We start from the raw sequence: 22,695 nt of genomic DNA on the forward strand, positions 1-22,695 counted from the left end.
TATTTTATGCTTTCTTGGGTAAAAACCTAAATGCCTGGTAAGAATACCCCTTGTTGTTCAATGTAGCATGGACACTTCTCACATGAAGTTGTACCTATTTTGGACATCTCCTCACGTATCAGACACTTCTTGGTCTCTTTGGAAAAATGTCGGCACAGCCCAAACATGTCTCCAATGATAAATTATCATTTTTAGTTTAGGGCGCTTGTTGGCCATTTTGCCATTTTCCAACTACAGGTGATGCGCCTAACGCTCCTCTACATTTATTTGTTCATATTACATGCTTCAATATACTTTTTTTACATTCATTTATATATCAAACAATTCTTCGGTGGAGAAAGACCATCAAAACCATTGATTACTGTAAACTACAATAAGTTTGTATTTGTTTCAATATAAGAAGTGAAATACATTGAACTATTCCAATATAAAGTTGATGAGCCAACTCATAATAATATTAGCATTATGCATCTGAACTTTTGGATTCACAAACATGTATGTGTGCCTGTGCAGGTAGTACATATACCTAAACAATCGACGTGCACAGGATTATATATATTGTAGTATGACTTTCTGGTGTCCTTCTGAAAGAAATATGACATTCTGATCATGCTTCTTCTTGTTTATCTTCTTCATCCACAGACTTGTAAAGCGGATTATATGCAGTGTTCTTAGAACGTCCATCACATATGCCATAAAATCTAGTAAATCTAAAGTAAGAAAACACACAATGCAGACCAACAACAAAAAGAAAACTTCAAATCTTTCAAATGATCAAGTAGTTCATTACGAAACAAATCAATCAGCCCAAGGCAAGTAAGGTACCCTGAACTGAATAATGCACTCCTCCTTAGTTGGTCCACTCTCTGCATCATCGGAATCAGACGAGGAATCTGACATATTTGCTTCCCCATTAGCATCTTTTGCTTTGTCTTTGCTATTCATACTTTGCTGACCCTTAGCTACAGCATCAGCTGCCCTTGAACCATTCAGCTCAGTAGTAGAGATCGCGGAAGGTGAGAGAGGTGTGGATGTAACTGGACTGCCTGCTTCTTGCAACTTCTTCTTAATCAGATCCAGTGCAGATGAAGAAACTTGTCCGCCAGAAGGCCTAACTACCATAGAATCACGACCCCCTGTGTGCATAGCAGGAGTGCTTATATAGATAGGAGCAGATACTTTCTCTGCTACAATATTGGTATTTTCGTCTTGAACCATATTTCCTTTTGAGGCATCACTTTCCTGATTCTTTTTCATCTCTGAAACCTCTGAAGGGATCTGCCAGCTACTAACCTGAATAGGGGGAACATATAAATTGAAGAAATGCAGTATTCTGGTAAACATTATGATAGTAGCAATCAGAGGTTCCCAGTACAAAGGTGAGTGGTTGTAAAATAACTATCCTTTAACTAGCAGTTGAAAGTAAGGACAAGACATACTAAACCAAACTTGCAAATAAGGTAAAAGCCAGCGTAAAACAAGACTACAGTATTCCGTGCATGGATCAGTCTCAAGTTCAACTGCCATGATTTCATATGAATTACAAAAGTTCAAGGCTACAGTATTCCGTGCATGGATCAGTCTCAAGTTCAACTGCCATTACATTTTGAACATTGTTTCTTCATATGTCATGCATGAACATCTACCCCCTCCTAAAAGGGTCCCAAAAACAACTTTAAGTCCCCTCCTATTTATTCAAAGTAGCTATTCCCCATAACCACAACTCTTTTGTTCTTTCTAACAGTTTAAAATCCTACAGCAGCAAAACCAATTACTTACAGCACATGTATCAGCATGCAAGATAAAAGCTATTATTCCAAGCAAAGCAGAAAAAAAGTACCTATCTACATTGGACAATTCCGATAAACATATAAGCTGAACTGAACACCCAAAATGTAAGATCTGAGACTAACCAATTCCTTCAAAACATTTATATCTTCAATAAATTGTGAAATTAAATTATCTCTTAAGTATATGCTTAGCAAGCATATTAGGATGGAACTATAGTCCATAAAGGTGCTTTAGTATAGCACTTTGTAATTAAATTGGTATGTACTTCAGACTAACAAAAGATGACAAACAAAATATTCAATGTATGACATGAATACTGAGGTCCTTATAATATTGAATACTACACATACACGACCCAATGAGTGATGTTGAGAACAGTGTTTTAAATGTCGGCCGACATGTCCGACATGTCGAAATTAGGGTTCGAACGACACGAATCGGGCAATTTTATGTCGCATTTCGTTTTTCAGGAGGAAATCGGATATGTCGGCGATATATCGGGCATATCGGCCGACTTTTCAGCTTCAAAAAATCGGTTGATATGCTCTGTTATTGGTTTAAAACGTTTTTCACTTATTGGGTTTGGGTTTACGTTTGAAAACCCAAACTCATATGACCTGTTCTGATGTTAAGGGTCTGTTATTGAACCTGATAGACAGAAACAAACCCGTTCAAAAGAAAAAACGAAAAAATCTAGGGCTACGACTGGGAACCCAGCCTTCGTCTTGTGTTAGTTCTCCTCACATCGCTGGCTTCTCCTCTCTTTCCTCCCTGCAACATCGAACTCCATCTCCGGTGTCGCCTTCTCCTCTCTTTCTTCCCTGCGCGAAGTCGAAGTTGCAGCTTTCCTCAACTTCTTCAGCCGTCAGGTATGAGAGTCCCTTCCTCAACTTCCTCAACTTCTTCTTCTTCTTCTTCTTCTTCTTCTTCTTCTAGATTTAGAAGATTTTCACATCATCTAGATTTTAGTATTGATTTCATCTTGTTTATCTTATTCAATGTCTTAATTTACTGTTTCTCCTTGTTTTTACTATTCTTTTACATTACATTATATTATTATTCAAATAGCTCCATGCTTTTTGTTGCTATAAATTATTCATTTGTAGAATTCAATGTTTGGCAACATGTTTTGGGTAGCATGCTGGGAAAACAAGACATGGTTGATTTCTCGTAATGATCCTTGTTTATCATTTAATAATAATCCCTGGTTTCTCGTAATAATCCCTGTTTATCATCTAATGATATAAACATGTAATACTCAAAGAATTTCTGCTTTTCTTCTTCATGTGACAGTCTGGTAGCAACTCTGTGGATAATCACAGAGGGGAGAAAATTCTATTTTTATCTGTTTGGGGGTGATGAGTCTTTACTTTTTATAGAATTTATAAAGTGTGCTGAGTAAGAGGACTTTGCAGATTCAATTTTTTATATGTTTAGTCTATAGAATTATAAAGTATGCTTATATTGAATTTAGGAATACTTAGATTACATTTAGGACATGATATTATACATATGTGTACCACCCGATATGGCAATCCGATATTTAGTCCATGTCCCCCCGATATATCCCCGAGTTCCGCTATCCGACATGGATTTCAGCCGTCCGACATGAACCCGATATCCGATATTTAAAACCTTGGTTGAGAATAAGCATAATCTTTTCAGCCTAGGAAGCACTAACTTCTTTTCTGAAACAGTGTGATGAGGAGGACATGTCTGTCAACCTACTTGGGACAACACCCTTGCGATGTAATCACTGTTTTATTTTTTTTTACATGTATTAATGTATAGTTTAACAATTTATGTTTAACGCTCAGTTCAGTCCACTAATACCCATACTTCCATGTCTGTTCCTGTTCTTCTTGGTTTATGATGAATTGTATGAAAGAAAACTCAAAACAGATTTCAATTTAATTACAACAATTACGGGGTATCTGCCAACTTGGCATGGAAAAACTAGAAGACCAATACCACTCTATAAATTCAAGCTTTTCCAGCTTTTTAGAAGCTAGAAAAAGATATAGATTTGAGTTCCAGAAAGTTGTCTCATTTGAAGAAATTCAAAACAGGGAAAATAGATTTTCTCAGGTAACATATGATGCAGGTGGCCTTCACACAAACCTGCAGTGGGGCATCTTATCTTTTGAATATGAGCTTCCACATTTTCAGAAACCCAAAACAATATGCCATATATGGAATGGCCATTTTGTGAACTATCGAACATTTTCTGTTCAGGTCTCTTCCAGCCAATTAGTAAAAAAATAAAAGAGACACAGCTGGCCTCTAGTTTCTGACTAGTCGTCCACAAGCAATACAAAGCCTAGGGTAAAGATAATGGAGGAAAGACTTACAAGGGAATAACATTGTTGCATGGTATAATAGATAGCTTACAGTGACAGCAGATAAAGCTCCAGATAGTTAACGGTAAGCCAAAAAGACTTGTATTATTGTTATCTGAAGAAAATGATTTGACTAAGTGTATCTTATGCTTATAGTATCCTTACCAGTAACACATCAAATATGACCCTTGTGGAAACAATATATACCAGCAAAGATAAATCATAAATGGTTTGAATCCAAGAGAAAGTCAAAACCAAATCATCCTAATTGTTTATAATATTAAACATCCACATCTTCATTTTCCTTGACGCGGAGAAGTAAGGGAACGAACGACCATTTATTGCAACAATGGTTAGATAGCACACTTTGAGACATTCATGTTTCACATGAGAGCCAGAACATTCAAGCCGAAGTTTCTTTTTTCCGATAAGTTCCCTTCCTAACCAATTCCCAGTAATCACCCTAATCCTCTTGTATTTCTCTGCACCATTGTCTATAACTAATATTGGAATTTGGAGTTCGACAACATTGCAGCATCTAAGCCATGATACACATAGGTTATCATGCAAAGTCCATATGGGATCCTCGTGTTTTTTCACACTTCAATGAGTTTTCTATTTTAGTTGTTCATCTATTAATGATGAACATAACCATGCTACATTAACATGATAAATCAGTTACGCTAGTTACTGAAAAGGAACAATTTATAAGACAAGCTATATCTTTTTCAAGGCATTATTTTCTTAATGGGGTCAGAAGAAAGCTGATGAGGGTCTAAAATTTGGGCATTATGAAACAACCACCAGAAAAAGAATGTACAAGAGAGCAAAGTGCAAAAAAAGCATTGTTTCAAACACCAATTATTTGAAATAAAGGCTTCAATATTGCTGTTGTTACTGATTTCTGTTGTGATGTTCAGTGAGTTAGAGGTGAACTCATAATGCAGTTTTTTTTTCACAAAAGATTGTTCACCAGCTTGGAAAAAATAAAATTATCACCCTTCATGCAGCTGGTCCTTTAACAGTGACAGTGTAAATTTTTTAATAGTCTCCTGTACCTAACATGGGCCTTATATCAAATAATAGTATCGGCACTGCAAGTAGGCACTGCAGGCTAATTCATAACTTGGGACAACTTCGCTAAACAAGAATTTCCAAAACTAGATTAACACTTCTCTAATTTTGTATCTGCAACAAAAATACAGGATCAATGAAATAAACTAAAGGATAAGTTTCTGTGTATACATCGCATTCTCTAGTGCCAAATATTCATCGAATCATCTCATAAGTTGCCTTCTTTCTGTTGGTGGGTGAGACCAGTGGTTCTTGGTGGTGTTAAAAGTGTATTCTCGAGGGTAACATGGAGGACTTGCTGTATCTAAACACGTTCACGTGGGGGGAAAATGATAGGAGCATTTCATAAAGTTCGGTACGGATTGGTGTGTGCTGGGAAGAGGTTGACAGGTTTCTTTTTTAAGTTAAAGAGGGTTTAGATGAGGATGATGAAATCAAAATCAAGCTTCTTTTTAAAAGAAAAGCACTCTATGCTTAAAAAAGCTCATATCGTAAGCAATCAGATCATCTCTCAACCATTAAACAACAAAGTTTTTGATAGTAAAGTGAACATGACAGCTTACATACTGATGCATGAGCTGCGAGCGCCAATTCACAAACAAGCAATACTTCATGCAGCTTATCGATATTAAAGTAATTCCATACACCACATCCATAACAAGCTCATAATATTCGCATACCATGAAATGAAATGCACACAGAATCCATGTGATAGAAGTCTCTCCATAGCACATGAAAACTTAATACACGGTGAAGTTTATGTTTACGCATTTATGATTGTGAAAACTGAAACTTTGTTATATCACTGTGTCAACACAAATAATTTGTAGCAGAATATAGAAAGAGCACCCAAACTAGACTACCTTGTTCATGGTATCATAGTAATACTTCTTGCCATCATTTGTGGTTACCAGTGTCCAATTGGTACCAGCAATCTTCTCCCTGAGAAAGATAAGCAAAAAATGCTATTAAAAAGAAAACGAATAGCAACAATTGTGATACTAAGGTGAGCCCGACTTCTTTAATAATGCATGACAAACAGCGTCTCCGACTCTCTGCACCTTATGCCTGATACAACTATGTATAGTATGAAATGTTCAAATTGGACACAACTCACTTATCTCCTGTAATGAAATGTTCAAAGATACAACTCACTTATGTCATGTAATGAGATGTTCAAAGACACAACTCACATAAATAGAACCACACATCTAACACTAATGTTAACATCAAATATATGGAATCCATAAAGTAATTTATAAGATAATTTAAATGTGATATCTACGTTGGTGCCATACATGTGAACTCTCCAAGGTCCAAACAAGAGGAAACTGGTTATATATTGTATTTTTAAGACATGTAACAATACAAATATTGTATTTTCAAGACACGTAATAATGCACATTGTGTCACACATACATAAACTTCAAAACAGTGACCAATTTATAAGAGGAAACTGGTTATATAAAATTGTGCATCTAGCTTGCCAAAGAGGGAATAATATTCTTTATGTCATTGATATTTATAGGCCAATAACAGTTTCAAATTTCAAAGTATCAACCACAGCAAAAAGGGAATAATAGTCTTTATGTCATATATATTTATAGGCAAAATTTCAAAGTATCAACCACAGCGGTCATGTTTATCATGTTAGGCGCATATGGATGCACAAATTTCCATGATGAAGAACTATCCAACATTGGGTTAGCTTACAATAAAACCAGCAAAAATTATATAACCAAGGAAATATTGTACGCATCACAAACAATTTAAATACCAAAACCTTGAGAGTGCAAATAACATGTAGAAGACATCCAGATGTATAGACGTAATCTACACGCATAGGTATACATAATATACATACACATGTGCACACATGTCATATGTGATATCTGTATGAATATATACAGCCTGCAACGGTTCATGGTATTTCACACTATTCGACCCACTACATATTTATTTAGATTCAGATAAAAAGTTGCTTTTTCTCGTAATTAACTACAACAGCAAACTAAACTCCCAAATAAACCTTTTCCACCACCAACCATCCAAACAATAGCAAGCAATCTGGATATGTCAAATCCAACCAAACAAAAATATGGCAAAAGTAAATTGCAGCGCAATTATAATAGATCAACAATTAAGAGAAGTCATTAGTGATCCACTACAGAAATCTAGAAGATGCTCTTAACAATCAAACTAAAACCACCCTTGCGCAAAAGCTCAACTCATCCATGCAGTCATAGAGCACAAACCGCCGGGATGCCATTAACCAGCTCACCAGTAAGCAGCCTAGTGCTAGCATATTGGTTATGAGATGCTCAGGACTAGTTGAAACCACCTTGCTATAGACCCGTTTTCTACACAATCTCCCAACTATCATACCTCTATAACGACCTCCTAATTACCAGGATTCAAGGATCCGGTACAAAAATAACGCATATACATCCAAATTTGAGGTAATACAGTCCACATACCAACACCAAAAGTTAAAAATCCAAACTGCATTCAGGTTTCCGCTATGATACAGCCCCTAGAAAATTCAATTGTGCAGAACCAGGGTCAAACTGTATAGGTAGTTAGCAGCAGCAACAAAATCGAATAACACGATCAACTACATAATGAATATTTGAAGGATAACGCAACACATATCTGACCTACTACAGAGATCCTGTGATGTATATCACATAATTTGTAACTTGATAATTGATATTGAAGTAGTTATATAATTTGCATTATTATTGACAAAAATCATCTCTAGCATCATTTTTATTCTCTATAAACTACTACTGTGACAAAATCAAAAAGTCCAAAACTGTAAAATTATCATGTTTAAGACTCTCTAACCCTATGAGAGGCTTTTGTGTACTTCACAGAGTTGTACCAACTACCAAAATAGAATTTACTAGTGAATTCCATAAATAGTATCCACTTGCAGGACCTAAACCGACATGATTGATGAGGTAGGTTTTCCTATCAGCTAGTTTGCCTAGTGGTAGCAACAACTAGTTCCTTCCTGACTATAGTTCCTCTGGCCAGAATGTCAGTGCCGCCTCAGGAGGTTATTTTAGATTGGAACTAGTTGCAACAAAAGAGAACAAACCCCTATAGCAAAAGGGCAGTTAATTGTTTCATTCTGATTAGGAATTCAGCCGTGGTTACATCAGAGTCCAAGATGCCAAACCAAATCACCAGCTTGTCAATTTCTTCACCAAGATAAACACACAACCATAGGATGATGGTAGATTATTCACTATATGCAAAAGATTGAGATGACCAAAGGACAGATGGATAATCAGAAAGTCATTGTCCTGAACTAACAGAATGAAAACATGGTGTCATGATCAATAATGAAAACATCTGCCAGGCTTGACGATTGTTTGATGTCATATCGCTGTGAATCTAAGCACAGAACTCATACCATGTAACAGGAGTTGACTGATTTGCAACTTTCTCCAGCTGCAAGCAGAAGAAATGAGATTACTCAAGTTGAATTCTAAACAACAGTTTTTGTCAACTACAATGATGTCATATTACTTGATATGAGAAGTACTATGAGCAGCTACCTCCCCCTTAAAACTGGAAGGCTTATTGTATGTTGATTCTCCTGTAATGGAATTGTAGTAGTATATGGTACCAGACTCTGTCTTATGTGCTGTCCATGCGTCCACCTCTTCTCTCTTTGTGGTTTCCCCATCCTTGTGGAGATCATTAGCTTCTTTATCCCTGTCTGCTCGATAGCACTTAAATTAAATAAATAGAAACAGTAAACAAATCATATTGACAAGTTGAAAAGAAAAGATGTCATACCAATGCCTGGGGGCAGTGGTCCTACAATCACTTTGCTCATAGGATTAGATTCTGCACTGGTGAGGACATCACTATGCATAGCTGTGGAGACACCAGGAGGCTGAACACCTGGTGAAGGAACTGAAGTTACAGATACGCCCCGGATTGGCAATGGAAAGGGGGAAGGATTGGCACCAGCATGCGGGAAAAATGGCGCATGTGGCAAACCACCAGTTAGAGGAGGATGCAACCAAGGAGATTGAGCAATAGGGGCCATGGCAGACATCAAAGGATAATGGGAATGAGTTTGTTGCTGAACATTCCTCGTTGGTGCCATTGCAATAGAGGCCAAATTTGATGGTGCAGCGGGAAATGGCACAACAGGTCTCAAAGGCGAAGGAGAAGAATCTGCAGCAGATCCAGACATTGACATCCCAGGGCGGGGCATAAATGATGCTGAGGTTGGCGCAAAAATGTTTGAAGAACTTTGAACAGATAATGGAGTAGAATCTGTAGAAGAACTTGCAGGTATAGCAGAAGATGTTTTTACAGATTTAGAACTAATTGGTTCTGCAGATGAAATTCCGGCTTCTGGTACAGCAACATTTGATGTACCCTGTGATCATCCAAGGAACAGATAGCTAATATGTTAACAGTGGGCTCTCTGCTATTGCAAACAAGGACTTACCTAAAAAAGACACATATTTGAGAATATGATTTTAACATACATCATTGGGGTTAAGGCTTTTATCTGATGCATCTGTCATGGATTGGTGGACGCTCTCACCAAAAGAAAAGTTGCTTGATGCTGACAGTTGACCTGCAGGGCGAGGAATATTCTGTGGAAATGTTCGAGGAAAAGTCGGATTAAGCCTCATAGGTTGCCCTGGAACTGGAGGTTGCAAGGATGCAGCAGTTAACTTTACACCTTGCAACTGCAGTTGACTGGTGGCCTGAAAAGACAAATGGTCATACTAAGGCAACAACTCTTACAAAGGCATGACAACAAAGAATAATGCACTACAGTTAATAATTGAAGTATAACAAGCACAGGAAAATTACAGTGACAGGACGGAACTGCTGACCAGATGCAGTGATAGTATTAGCATGTGGGAAAACATTATAGGAAAAAGATGGACTATTCCCAAATGATTGTCCAGGTACAGGAGGCTGAAGAGCAGCAGCAGGCATTGGCGGAATTAACTTCATAGCCTACATAAATCAACTCAAGCAGATCAAAAACATGAAAATATGTAAGAAATGCACAAGAAAAATGAGAACTGAGGGGGAAAATAAACAAGCATAGATACCGATTGTTGAGGGCTCCCAGCAGAAGAATTCACCCTAGGAAATAAGTTGTAGGAAAAAGATGGTGCAGGGACAACATAGCCTGCTGGAGAAACAAACTTAGCCTGAACAGGATCTCGCGTTGGCTCATTTGGTGAATTATGGAGAGCCACTGGAGTTGTTTCGCTTGGAGCTGAAGAGCCAGGAAGAACTGTGGGTACTGTTGAACCAGCATTAGCATTAGTAGTTGGAGTAGATGAAACTGGAGTGGTTGCACCATTTACTGGTTCTCCAACAGGTGGAACTGGTGACGAGGAAGCCACAGCCAATGTTGGGGAAGCTGCAGTTGGAGCAGGAACCGGCGATTCTGAATTTTGAGATTGAAGAGTTGCAGTTGAATCTGAAGCTTGCATCTTTTCTGACTGCCACAGTGATGACATAATTTTTTTCTATAGCAGAATAAATTGAACAATTTAGTAATGTACAGTATCTTTTCCTGAACTTACAGTATCTTACCAAAACATTTTTTTGATAGATGATAGACATATACTTATCGCTTAGTAAAACGTAACATGTTAGATTAATATCAGTTCGAAACAGCTTAAGAAAAAATTTGTGAGCCAACAGGTGTTAGAATATTATAACTATTCCTTCGAGATCTAGTTTGTCTTACATTTTTTTCTTATATATCTACAAATGTTAACCAGAAACCAGGTTACACCATTGAAGCTTTCTTGATTTCAAGTCATGCTCAGTCGCCAGAACGTTCAACATTTTCAAGTAAACACCCAATAACTTTCAAAATCATACTAAACCTACAATAGCTTTCGGAGTTACAGAAAACCTCCCAATAAGTTTCCATGATTAGCATATAACCCCCATAAATTAGAACCCAAAAAACAAGATAAAAAGGTATTTTGAAAGACAATTCACCCAAAAAAACAATTAGTGTTTAAACCCAACTTGGGTGCGAGCAAGAGGAGAACGAATGACAAAAGATGAGAGATTTCTGTTATTAGGGTTGAAAATATAAAATGGTCAAAAAGGGGTTTTGAAATAACTTAAGGGGTAATTTGGTCTTTAAAATAATGTAAGCTACACTGCTACATTAGATGTAAAGTTCTTAACTTCGGGGTTTTCTACAAAAGTTATTGGCGGGTTAGTGCGATTTTGAAAGTTATTAGGGGTTTCCTGCAATGGCAAAGTTATTGGGGTTTAGTGTGATTTTAAAAGCTATCAAGGATTTAATGCACAACGGTGAAATTTCTTGGGTTTTAGTTTAATTTACCCTTATAAATATGGTCAAATAGTATTGATTTTTTATGAAGTATTTCCAACTAATCTTAGATACAATCTTTTACTATAGACGAATATTAGCACGAGCTTACAACACGTGTGTTTTATATGTGTGTAGATATATGTGTGCGCGCGCGCACGTGCACATATATCTATACACACACATGTATGTGTTTTTGTGGGTTGGGGGGGGTGTTCCTAAGGTGACAGCTCAAATTCAATCTAGGGAAACACTTTTAAAACTACATTACAACTTACTCGATCCACTCCGTTTATTTTGATTTATATATTTTTTAATGTATATAGACAAAAAAATTAGCATGTCGGTTTATAGTTACTCATGCATCACGCAATTGTAAAATTACCGATTTTACGATAATATAACTAAAGAGACAATAAAAATTGTATTTGAAGTATTGAAACATCATGATTTTCATTTCATAGATGTTTTGAGTCATTTAGATCATGATGAATGGAGTAGATCGAGTGCAATAGTCTAATCCATACATTAAAAGGTAATTCCTTAGATTGAGTATAAGGTGGCACCTTAGGAACACTTTTCCCCATACATACATACATATATGTGTGTGTGCGCGCGCACATACATATGTACGTAATGTACATATGTATATAATTATATATATGTATATGTACATATGTATGTATATATATATACATATGTATATATATGTACATACATACATACATATACGTATACATATATTATCCCACATGCTAACCCATGTTTCCATTAGACTCTAGGAACCACTACAAGCTAGGAGATTCGAGCTCGAACCAGTAGATGAGATAGATAAACAAAAGTATAAGAAATTCAAATAAGCGTGCATAATTTAGTAATTTCTATTTGTCCTCTTAATTGATTGGTTATAATAACACCTAGCCACCTATATTTCCATTAAGATGGCACAAAAATATAGAAAAAAATCAATATGAAAAATGAAAAAAGGAAGGAAAAACCTAATTTCTACCATCACCCATCAGCTTGAGGGTTGTTCCTCCTGTTCACATTGAGATAGAACATTGAGATAGTCTGGGAGGAAAGAAATGCATCAGGACTTATGCCCTAACTCATTTTTAACTGAAGCGATTTGGGTTTAAACAAGATTCAAGTGGGTCAAATCAAATCGACGTTATTCATCTTTTGCATTCCTAACCTCATGAAGATGATGACAATCTTTCGAAACGTTTTTTGGTCACAAAATTATACTTACAACTTTCTGCTGACCGGTCGAATGAGAATAAATAGCATCACTAGGAAAATGTGTACCTACCTATAGAACAATTTGTCTTGAAATTGTACTGTAAGTCTGTAAGACCTTCGCTCGTTCATACTTGCCTCTGTAAGACCAACTCCTAGACGGTTGATACCAAGTTGATGGCATTTAAAAAGTTTTGGTTACATGACCATAAGCTACATCACTGGAAAAAGGTAAACCTACATGTAGTATAACATATCTTGAAATTGTGAAGTAGATTCAGTAAGAACCTGCTCATATTTTCCTCTGCAAACCAACTCCTAAGGGGTTGAAAGGAAAACATGTATGAAGACTAACTACCCTAAACAGTCATGCCTAACTTGCCAAACCACTGAAGCAATGTTTTACTTTTCACCCAATGATTGTATAAATTAAGATAATAAAAGAAGCAATAATGAAGCCAAAGGCCAAAGGTTGCCATGGCGCCCAAGTTTTTATAAACATGTGTGTGTATATACATGGGTTCTTTTTCATACAAGTTCCTCAAATATTTCCTGAAATTTGTCCCCTTAACTTTCATATTTGAAAGTAATCCCCAAACCTTTCATATTTGAAATTTGTCCCCAAAAGCTTCATATTTTGTAATTAGTCTTATGACTCTTTGAAGTGTTAGAAATTACCACTTGTTACGTTTACCATCTAAATTGATAATTATAGTTTGATAGTGATCAATAATGAACGGGTAATCACCAATCAAATAAAATCAACAAACAAAATCCACCAAAATCAAGCCAAGTTTCAGTAGTTTTAAGTTTAATTGTATGATCCATCCTCAACTTGTGCTCCAGTGAGGTTTTTCAATATTTAGGTTTGAATTGATATGGGTATAATCATTATTACACTCAAACAGTTAAATATGACAGAATTTTTTCTTAATTTCAACTAGCCTCTTAATTAAAGAAACTAATTTAGACCACTTAAAAAAATTACGGGACTAGCATAGAAAAAAAAACTATATATACACACATCATCTTTTCATGTAGTTTTCTTTGCATTTCAAGTATAATAGGAAATTGAGAATTCAATTATGTTCCCTTTTGCATTTAATAGTAGAAATTTGAAATGAGATTTGTATTTTGATATGGTATTATAATTTTGTGATGGAATTATGAATTGAGATTCTTGAAATTTTATAAAGTTGTACAAAAAGAAATAGATATGTAGAATGTGTTTTCTATATTCATGTACTATGCAATTAGTTTACAAATGTGATAATTAGAACGGTTTTGCTAACCATTGCCCTAAGGCAATGGATAAGGAGGACAGAGATCGAGTAAGGTGCGGTTGAAGAGAGAGAATGGGAAATATAGAGCCCCACACACACTTCACACTCTCTATCTCTATCTACGTTAATCATTTCCCAAAAATTGTTTCATTTCTTCTTATTATTATTCAAAATAAGTTTGGTAGTATAATTTATAGTGTATTTTCTATTTTCCAAGCCCTTAAAAAAATCATAATTTGTAGTTTGTGATATGGAAAAACCCAACTACAATCAATTTATTTTAAAAAAAAAAGAGAATTTAGAAGATTGAAGTGTGCTGAGTCAACGATGAGTACGTATGTTGAAATGATTAAGTATTCACAGCTTTTTTGTACAGCTTTACTTTAGATTCTTCTTTCACCTACTTGCATAACTAAAAGTTATTTATACATTGTCACATGTAATAATTTTTTATTGATCTGAAAGTTATTTACACATTGTCATATGTGTATCATTTTTTATTGATTTGAAAGTTATTTACTCATTGTAATATTTGGTCATTTTATTGATGCACAACATAATGATTGTATCTTGGCTCCCTAGGAAAAAAAATCCTGGCTCCGCCACAGAATAAGTGTCCCTTGAACTAGCCCATCATTGATTCTTTTCAAAAAAATTGAAGCACCTAATATAGAGTCAAGAGGAAAGAGTCGCAACAGAACTTGATAATGCAGTGGCTGCTGTAAGAACTAAGACAGGAAAGCATTTCCTATATGTTATCTCAAATTATTACTTGCACAGTACAATCGAATTATTATCTTCTCAATGAAAGGAGAAACTCATATGACAACCCCGTGAATAACCCAATCCTAACCATCACTAACGTGCATATTCTACAACAAACCCAAACACTAACACACAAGAAATATTATCTCAATCTCCCAACCAAAATTAACCAACTTAAAGTTGTCCTTTTTCTTTTTCTTTTTCTTTTTAAACTTTCTAGTTCCAATAGAAAGATGTCATCTTTTATATGAAGATAAAGAAGACACGATCATATCTTTCACCTCATATACTACAAAATCAACTAACCTAGGTTTAAAAGAGTTTACATGGTTCACAAACGTAATTATTTTATCATTATCCAAAAATAATGAATTAGAAAATAATTAGATGAGAGAACATCGAACAAATGGAGCCTAGGGAGATCAAAAACCCTAGAGAGAGAGGAAGGAACTTGAATCGTATAGAAAGGGTTCACCCGTAGACTCTGAGGCACGAAGGGAGAGACGAGTGACGATGAGAATGATAATCGATTACAAGGGAGAATTTCGAGGGGACAGTGAAAAGGCAGAGCTTCTGCTTTCTGTGGGCTTCTACCTTCACTCCTTTCAATGGTAGGATCTTTTGGGGATTTTTCCTTCATGGGGTCAATTCGTACGAATTAATTTTTGGGATTCATCTGGGATATGAAACCCGTTTTGCGTTTTTCTTTAGGTAATAGCATATCCTTAAACCCAAATTGAAATTCAAATGGTTGTAGAACTTGACAGTTTTTGGGTTCTCTGCTTGATTTTCATGGTGCATTTTGCAACTCCAGAAACTAGTTCAAATGAGTACAATTTTTTAGTTCGGCAATAATTGGATCAAAATTGAACTCATTTTCTTTAGTTTAAATTCTAACCCTTAAACTATTTTTCTTTTGGACCACCTCTTGAATATACCAACTTTAATCTAGTTAACAAAGAACTAGTTCAAACAATATATTGGAATTGACAAACACACCTGAAGGTACACAAATCTATTTGAATCTTTTACAGTGGTATCCATATTAGCAGATACATCTATCTGACTTTATTAAGACAACATATATAGATATAGTACTGTTACTGAGTATTTACATTTCACAGTAAATATATGTTGATCATATAATTATAATTATTTTAATCCATTAATTAATGAATTGAGGTTAATTTTGATGATCAAGGGATCTAATCTTAGCTTTTCAGATATAATGAACATATATCAATGAACTCTATTGTATCATTTATACTATTTTTTTCAGAGTAACGTCGTTTTTCACATATGTTTGATCCGCATATATATTTGCATGTATTTTTGTATCCATGTTTGATTTTTGCGAATATAGATATGAATTTTCCTTCAACACACGTATGTATCGGTATATATATTTGTGATCTGGTAAACGTATTTGCATCTATAATTGTGATTGGTAAACGGATATGAATATGGTAAGTATCACATCCGATCTGTATCTAAGTTATTTGCATCCCCGGTGACAATACATGAAATTTAAATATTTATAAACCTATATGTTGACTTCATGCAATGTAAATTTTAGGTAAGAAACAAAGATTCAATATTCTTAAAACCTTGTTGTAACTTGTTTGTCTTAAAAAGTTTACAAACACATTGCTTTATCAATTTAATAAACAGATTTTTTACATCAAACAACTTTTCAATTCTACATACACACTAACATTTAACATCTCTTTGAAAAATTGAAAAACTTAAACAGATTTTTTAATGAGTTCAAGATTTTTATTGGTGCCCATTTTTTCACACTCTTTATTGAGTTAGTATACATACATACATATATATGGACAATGGTTAAAGCAAATTTATAAAATGTAGGATATGGGGACACGCATACACACACATATACAATTATACATACATGATCAAATATTGAATGAAAATATCAATAACACTTGTACGATTCTTTCTATTATCTATAACAATAAAGAATCTAGTTAAATCAAACTAAGAATAAGGTTTAACAATAAAAGTTTAGTTTTGACTACATGGGGTACTACGATGGGTGTTTGTCAAATATTTAAGTAATGGGTTTTAGTTTTAGGGTTACAATTGATTTTTTAACCTAATATTACCAGAAAAACTAGTTTGAGGTGTAAGTAATGGGAAAATCAGGTTTTTCTTTGAACCACATATGTCAATGTGTGTCCGTAGATTGTCGTGTCCATGTTACCTAGGTAATTATTGATCTATAAATGAAAAACTTAGCTCCCAAGATTTTGTGAGAAAATAATTAGAGGCAAAGCAGGACAGAACTAATAAGGGTTGTTAATGGATCGAATCCGAACTGATAATTTGAAGCCAATAGCAATAGAGACTATTAGATATGAATCTGAAATAATCCCACTAAAGTACTTAGTTTGACTATTTGCATTGTGAATTTGTGATCTAATATTTTAATAGATCACAATTGGTTACCATATTTTATTAGATCACAATTTGTGATCTAATATTTTAATAGTTTTTGTCTTTAGGCCCAATTGGTTACCATATTTTATCTTTAAACCCAACTATTTTTTTCCACCTTTGAACCCAATCATTTGTATGTATTTATCTCTAAAGCCAAGTTCCCAAATATAATACATAAGTATGTGAAACCCCTTAAAATTTTCAAAAATCCCAATTTATCCCCTCTCACTACGTTCTTTCTCTTACCCAACGCCCTTCACATCGCATTTAATGTGTTTGCTAGCACGAAGGAGAGAAAGAAATGGCAGAAGGATTCCTCCATTTCCCTCTCTCGTCTTCTCATTTAATTCCCTCTCTCTCCTCCTCCTCTACTTCTTCTTTCATTCTTCCACTCTTATGAACCCAATAATTACTCCTCCACTCCATTAATGCATAGGGTTTGATTACTTGACTTTGGTGGAGATTCATCTCTTTTTGGGTATTTTTGAGGTATAAATTTTCTCATTTATTCAACTCGTAAATTTGTAGCATTACTTGCTCATTTTCTTCATCAAAATTATTTCACATTATTATTCATGAATTCTCATGGTTGTTTATTACAGTTAGTATGAAATAATAATACTAAAAAATTAAAATGTTAACTTTAATTTTAGAATTATGATTTAATTTCAGAATTATGATTTTAATTTCATAATTTGATTTTGATTTGTTGTGAGCCCAAATTTTATAGTTACTTAAATTTGATTTAAGTTAACTATCTTTGATGAAATTTGCACACTTTCGTTTATTTTTGGTGATAAACAGAGGTGGATGAAGATTTGTACTGTGCATTAATGGACTTTAAGGAGATAATCACTTTTTTTAATTGAATGTCAATGGCAATTACAATGATTTAGTGATTGCGGTGCAAACTCTAATTGCTTGTAGTGCAAACATGATGCACTTGACTTACAAAGTCCCACAGACAAGAACTTTTTGTGCGTGTATGTGATGACGATGTCTTGATGATGTTCAATATACATCGACATTGCAAGGAGAAGATAGTTATTATGCATGTTGAGATGAATCAAGAGGTATTATTTAGGGGAAGTTGGAAGCTCTAGTATGATTTCTCTTGCATGGCACAATGCAATTAAAAACGTTGATCAAAAGTTTGATGATGTTAAGCATTGCTGCCGGAATCTAAGCAATTACTCTATTGCTCTAAGTTTCAACTTTAAATTCGTGAAAATTAACGCAAAAGAGTGAGATGCGATACTATAAATGGATGGTTCGTTGCACCCGTCGTAGAGATGGTGATCGATTCTATATGAAAGAAATTGGTCCATCTCACACTTGTTTAGGAGAAGGCATAAGAAAGGAAGGATAAAGACGAGCATCTCGTAAGCGGAACACTAAGCACCTCAAATCCATCTTGAAGAAACAACCCACCTATCGCCCAACTGATTTTCAAAGGAAGCTTTCTACGGAATTTGGTTTGAACATCCCTTATCATAGAGTTTTGTGGGGAAAAAGCTAGCTCAACAAGAATCATATGGTGATACTAAACATTCATATGACCAACTCCAATGTTATAAGGACAAAGTGATGGAAACTAATCAGGGATCAAATGTTCACTTGGAAACTAGTCCGGAATAAACATGTTTCAGAGTCTGAATTTTGCTCACTTCTATATGAAACCTCTCAAGGAGCTGCGACTTTATATGTATGACTTAAGACAACCTTGGACTATTTAAATTCCCCCAGTAAGATCTATATAAATTTCCATACATAAGACTACCCAGGTCATTTACCTTTCTATGCCGTGTTGCTATAACCTACATACTACCTTTCTATGCAATCTATTGAAAACGGCAAAATGGCTAGATTGGTATATTTTTTCGAGGCTTGATGACATATTAGTATATTTTCTTTTAGTTTTGTCAGATTCGTATATTTTTCAACTCCGGCGCCGTATAGGTCTTAAATTTAGCCAGAGTTACTGTTTCGGCCAAATTTAGTTATTATTCCGGCCAAAAATCCCAACAGTAACCCCGGTCAAATTTAAGGGCTATATAACGTCAGAGTTAAAAAATATACCAATCCGACAAAACTAAAAGAAAATATACCAACATGTCACCAAGCCTCGAAAAAATATGCCAATCTAGCCATTTTGCCTATTGAAAACTGTTAAAATTTTGGTTAACACGCATATGAGCTCATAAGCACACGTAAATAGAAAAACATACTAATTTAAGCCATTGATTAACTATTTTAAGCTGATCAAAAGCTGTCATTGAAACTAAAACACAAAAAAAAACCAAATCAGAAAAACCCAATTACAAAACATAGGAAATAGGGTTTTGAGGAGAGCAGAGAGATTACTTACAGAGGAGAAGGCAGCGGCGTGAGTAGGAGGCGGTCAGGCGAAACGCTGGAGGAGGAGGAGGCGGCGGTGGAGATGAGGCTTCTAAGGTTTTCCGGCGGTTGTCGGCGTCGCAGGCGGAGTTGAGGATGAAAGCGGCAGAGACAGCGACGGAGGAGCTCTAACGGCGCCGTGGTTGAGAGGCGAGGGAAGAGTGGACGGCTAGGGTTTGTGAAAATTTTCGGGTTTTCTTGGGGCTGATTCTCGGCTCAATTCAAAGAGGAGAGAAAGAGGAATCGGTTAGGGTTTCTTCGGGCCAAGAATTTGAGAGAAGTTTGGGTTTTTAGGGATTTTTCGACCGAAAGAGTGACAAAGGCGTGAGAGGGACGAGGAGAGAGCGCGGATTGTTTCTGGAGACTTGAGGGGGTAATTTTGGGGTTTTGTCCCCTAAAAGTACTAATAAATATTAAATACACATTAATTTGGCTTTCAAGGCAAATATGTAGAGACGGTTGGGTTGAAAGATTGAAAAATACATATATATGTACAGTTGAGGTTAGAGATAAAACAGGTAAAGTATTTGGGCCTGAAGACAAAAACACGTATTTTTACATTTTGCCTTTAAAAAGTGGGAGTCGAAAATTTTTTCCTAGATAAAAATATCCTTGACCCATTTAGACGATATAATATTAGGGAAAAATGTTATAAGGCCCCAAAAAAAAGATCCGGTTATGTATAGCCCCCCTGTATTTTTTTTTTTGTGATCAAACCCCCAATACCCAACTCAATAACGGTTCAGCCCCATTTTCATTTCTCAAGCAACTCTGAGAGCACAGTACCTCTCTTAAGACGAAACTGCCCTTGTAACTGTTCGTCCCCCCCCCCAATCTGCCCTCCCTCTTTCTCTTGCTCGCGCTCTTTTCTCTGCAGACCCACAAATTTCCCTAAAAACTCGAATCTCCTTCAGCGGTCGAACCCAATTTGAAAACCCTAGTTTGACTCTAGCGGCCAAGAAACTCACAAGGAAAATGCCGAAGAAAATTATTAGAAAAATGGCTAAGAACCCTAAACGACGCACGGGTGAAGTAGACCAAATTCAAACGGAAGCGGACGTTCGTCACCGGCGTCGGTCGGCACGACTTGCGCAGGAGGAACTACCAAATTTATCCCCCTCCACCTCCGCCTTGATATCTCACGCCAGCGATTCTGTTCCGCCATCCTCTGATGATGAGGAGAGTAATGAGGCGGTGGAAACCCTATTGAGCATGAAAAGTCAGAAAAATCGAGAGCGCAAGAGGAGACGCTCGCCGGAGGATGTGTCCATGTCAAAGAAGAAGTAAGTTCCCAATCAATTGAGGGTTTTTGAATTTAATTATTTTAAATGAGTGATGTTGATTTTAATTGTGGTTTATGGGTTCCTTTTTGAAGGAAATGGCAATTGTTGATAGGTAGTAGCAATGCATGTCAATAATCTGTGTTTGTTGTTAACGTTTACTCTTAAGAGTCAACTATTAGCTAATCATGTTAATAAATCATGATTTTGACTATGTTAATGCATTTTCTGTTGATTGTTACGTAATTTAAAGTTGAGTTGAACGGCTAGTTAAGAGTAAATTGTTGTTCATTCAGGATAGTTGCTGCATTAGGTGATATTAGCCCAGTGCCTGTCTTGGAACGTATTGTTCCTTCATGCAAAAACTGCAACCAAAACTGAAGAAGTGGCATTGGGATGCCTACAAGGGCTGTAACTTTGAGCACTATGTGTTCTTTGGTCCCCAGCACGCGATCGACGGGCACTAGAGTATGTGCTCAGCCATTATACTGACGAAACTGATGAGTTCTCTTTTCCCGACCCCAAGAGCGCAGTGAAATTTGATGAAGAGTGGGTGCATACTCACACAGGCTTTCCCATTAATGGGGAGCTGATCTACGGGAATAGAGACCCTCACAACAGACTTTGGAGGTAATACTTTGAAGATAAGAAAGAAATGCTAAAGGCCAAGCCAAAGGCAAAGGCAAAGACCAAGGCTACACCAGAAGCTGGTAGCATGAGGAGATATGTCGAGGAGTTACTGGAAACACTTGTAGAGTCCTCTGATAATAAGGACATTGAGGATTTTGTGCTGCTTCAGATATTATACCAATGTGCAACGATTTGGTGCCCCAACAGCTCTCAAGGCATCCCAAGACAATTGTTTCAATATGTAGATAGTATCGAGAGAGTGAAGACCATTGCATGGGGTAAATTTATTTTTGATGAGACGAAGAGAGGCATTCAAATTGCTGTTCAAGGGATGAGGAAGCCAGGGGTTACATACGTACCTGGATGCATGCCGCTCATCCCTGTATGTTGCATGATCATCTGACATTTTATCTAGTTAATAGGAGTCATGGTACCAGGCATTAGAAAACATATACAACATTGGACGTTAATAGGCTAACATGTTGAAATCAACATGTTAACATGAAGTTTGACATATAAAAGTAAAAGTTAACATTAATAGGTGAAAGTTAACATGTTAACATAAACTTTAACATATAAAAATTAAAGTTAACATTAATAAGTGAAAGGTAACATGTACCCAGTAATGTTAACATGGGTTAGTGAAGTGAAGGCTAGCTATTTAGTATGTTGTAGTTCAAGAAAGAGTTATGCAAGTTAACTATTTTGACAATTGATCCTTCGATTCTGACAGCTTTGGTACTTTGAGATGACTGGCATTAAAAAACCAGCCCTAAACTTGAGGTGGAAGCCTCCGATGACCAACTGGGTAAGGGTCGGAGGGACGGCTGGATCTCTGAGGATGGAGACAATCGTCTCTAAGGCCAAGAAAGCAAGCATAAAACTTGAGGCGAAACCAATTTCACTTAGCATTGGATGGGGTGAAAAATACCCTCAAATGGAGCCCAGCAGGAAGAAGATTGAATTCACTCGCTTTGGGAAAAATAGAAGCCCAACATCCGGGAAGCAAGAGAAGAAAAGGAGTAATGGGCAGACCAAAGAGCAAACTAGGCCGAGAAAGAGAAGAAAGGAAAAAAAGCAGAAGG

At 36.0% G+C, this 22,695-nt stretch overlaps 1 protein-coding gene across 1 annotated transcript in view; it reads right to left on the reverse strand.

Annotated features, from left to right (window-relative positions):
• LOC109827621 (pre-mRNA-processing protein 40C) overlaps positions 1-20,080 on the reverse strand; it is a 38,493-nt gene extending 18,413 nt beyond the window's left edge. Inside the window, exons 1-9 of the mRNA XM_020394638.1 lie at positions 19,672-20,080; positions 10,304-10,729; positions 10,056-10,205; positions 9,722-9,946; positions 9,015-9,609; positions 8,771-8,934; positions 8,626-8,663; positions 6,068-6,146; positions 826-1,293 (exon numbers count right to left, since the gene is read on the reverse strand). Of these exons, the coding sequence (XP_020250227.1) occupies positions 826-1,293; positions 6,068-6,146; positions 8,626-8,663; positions 8,771-8,934; positions 9,015-9,609; positions 9,722-9,946; positions 10,056-10,205; positions 10,304-10,720 (2,136 nt within the window). The 5' untranslated portion in view covers positions 10,721-10,729; positions 19,672-20,080. The remainder of the gene's footprint in view (positions 1-825; positions 1,294-6,067; positions 6,147-8,625; positions 8,664-8,770; positions 8,935-9,014; positions 9,610-9,721; positions 9,947-10,055; positions 10,206-10,303; positions 10,730-19,671) is intronic.
• Positions 20,081-22,695: the final 2,615 nt, after the last annotated feature.

This window comes from Asparagus officinalis, unplaced genomic scaffold (assembly GCF_001876935.1).
Source record: "Asparagus officinalis unplaced genomic scaffold, Aspof.V1 AsparagusV1_Un326, whole genome shotgun sequence".
Lineage (NCBI taxonomy): Eukaryota > Viridiplantae > Streptophyta > Magnoliopsida > Asparagales > Asparagaceae > Asparagus > Asparagus officinalis.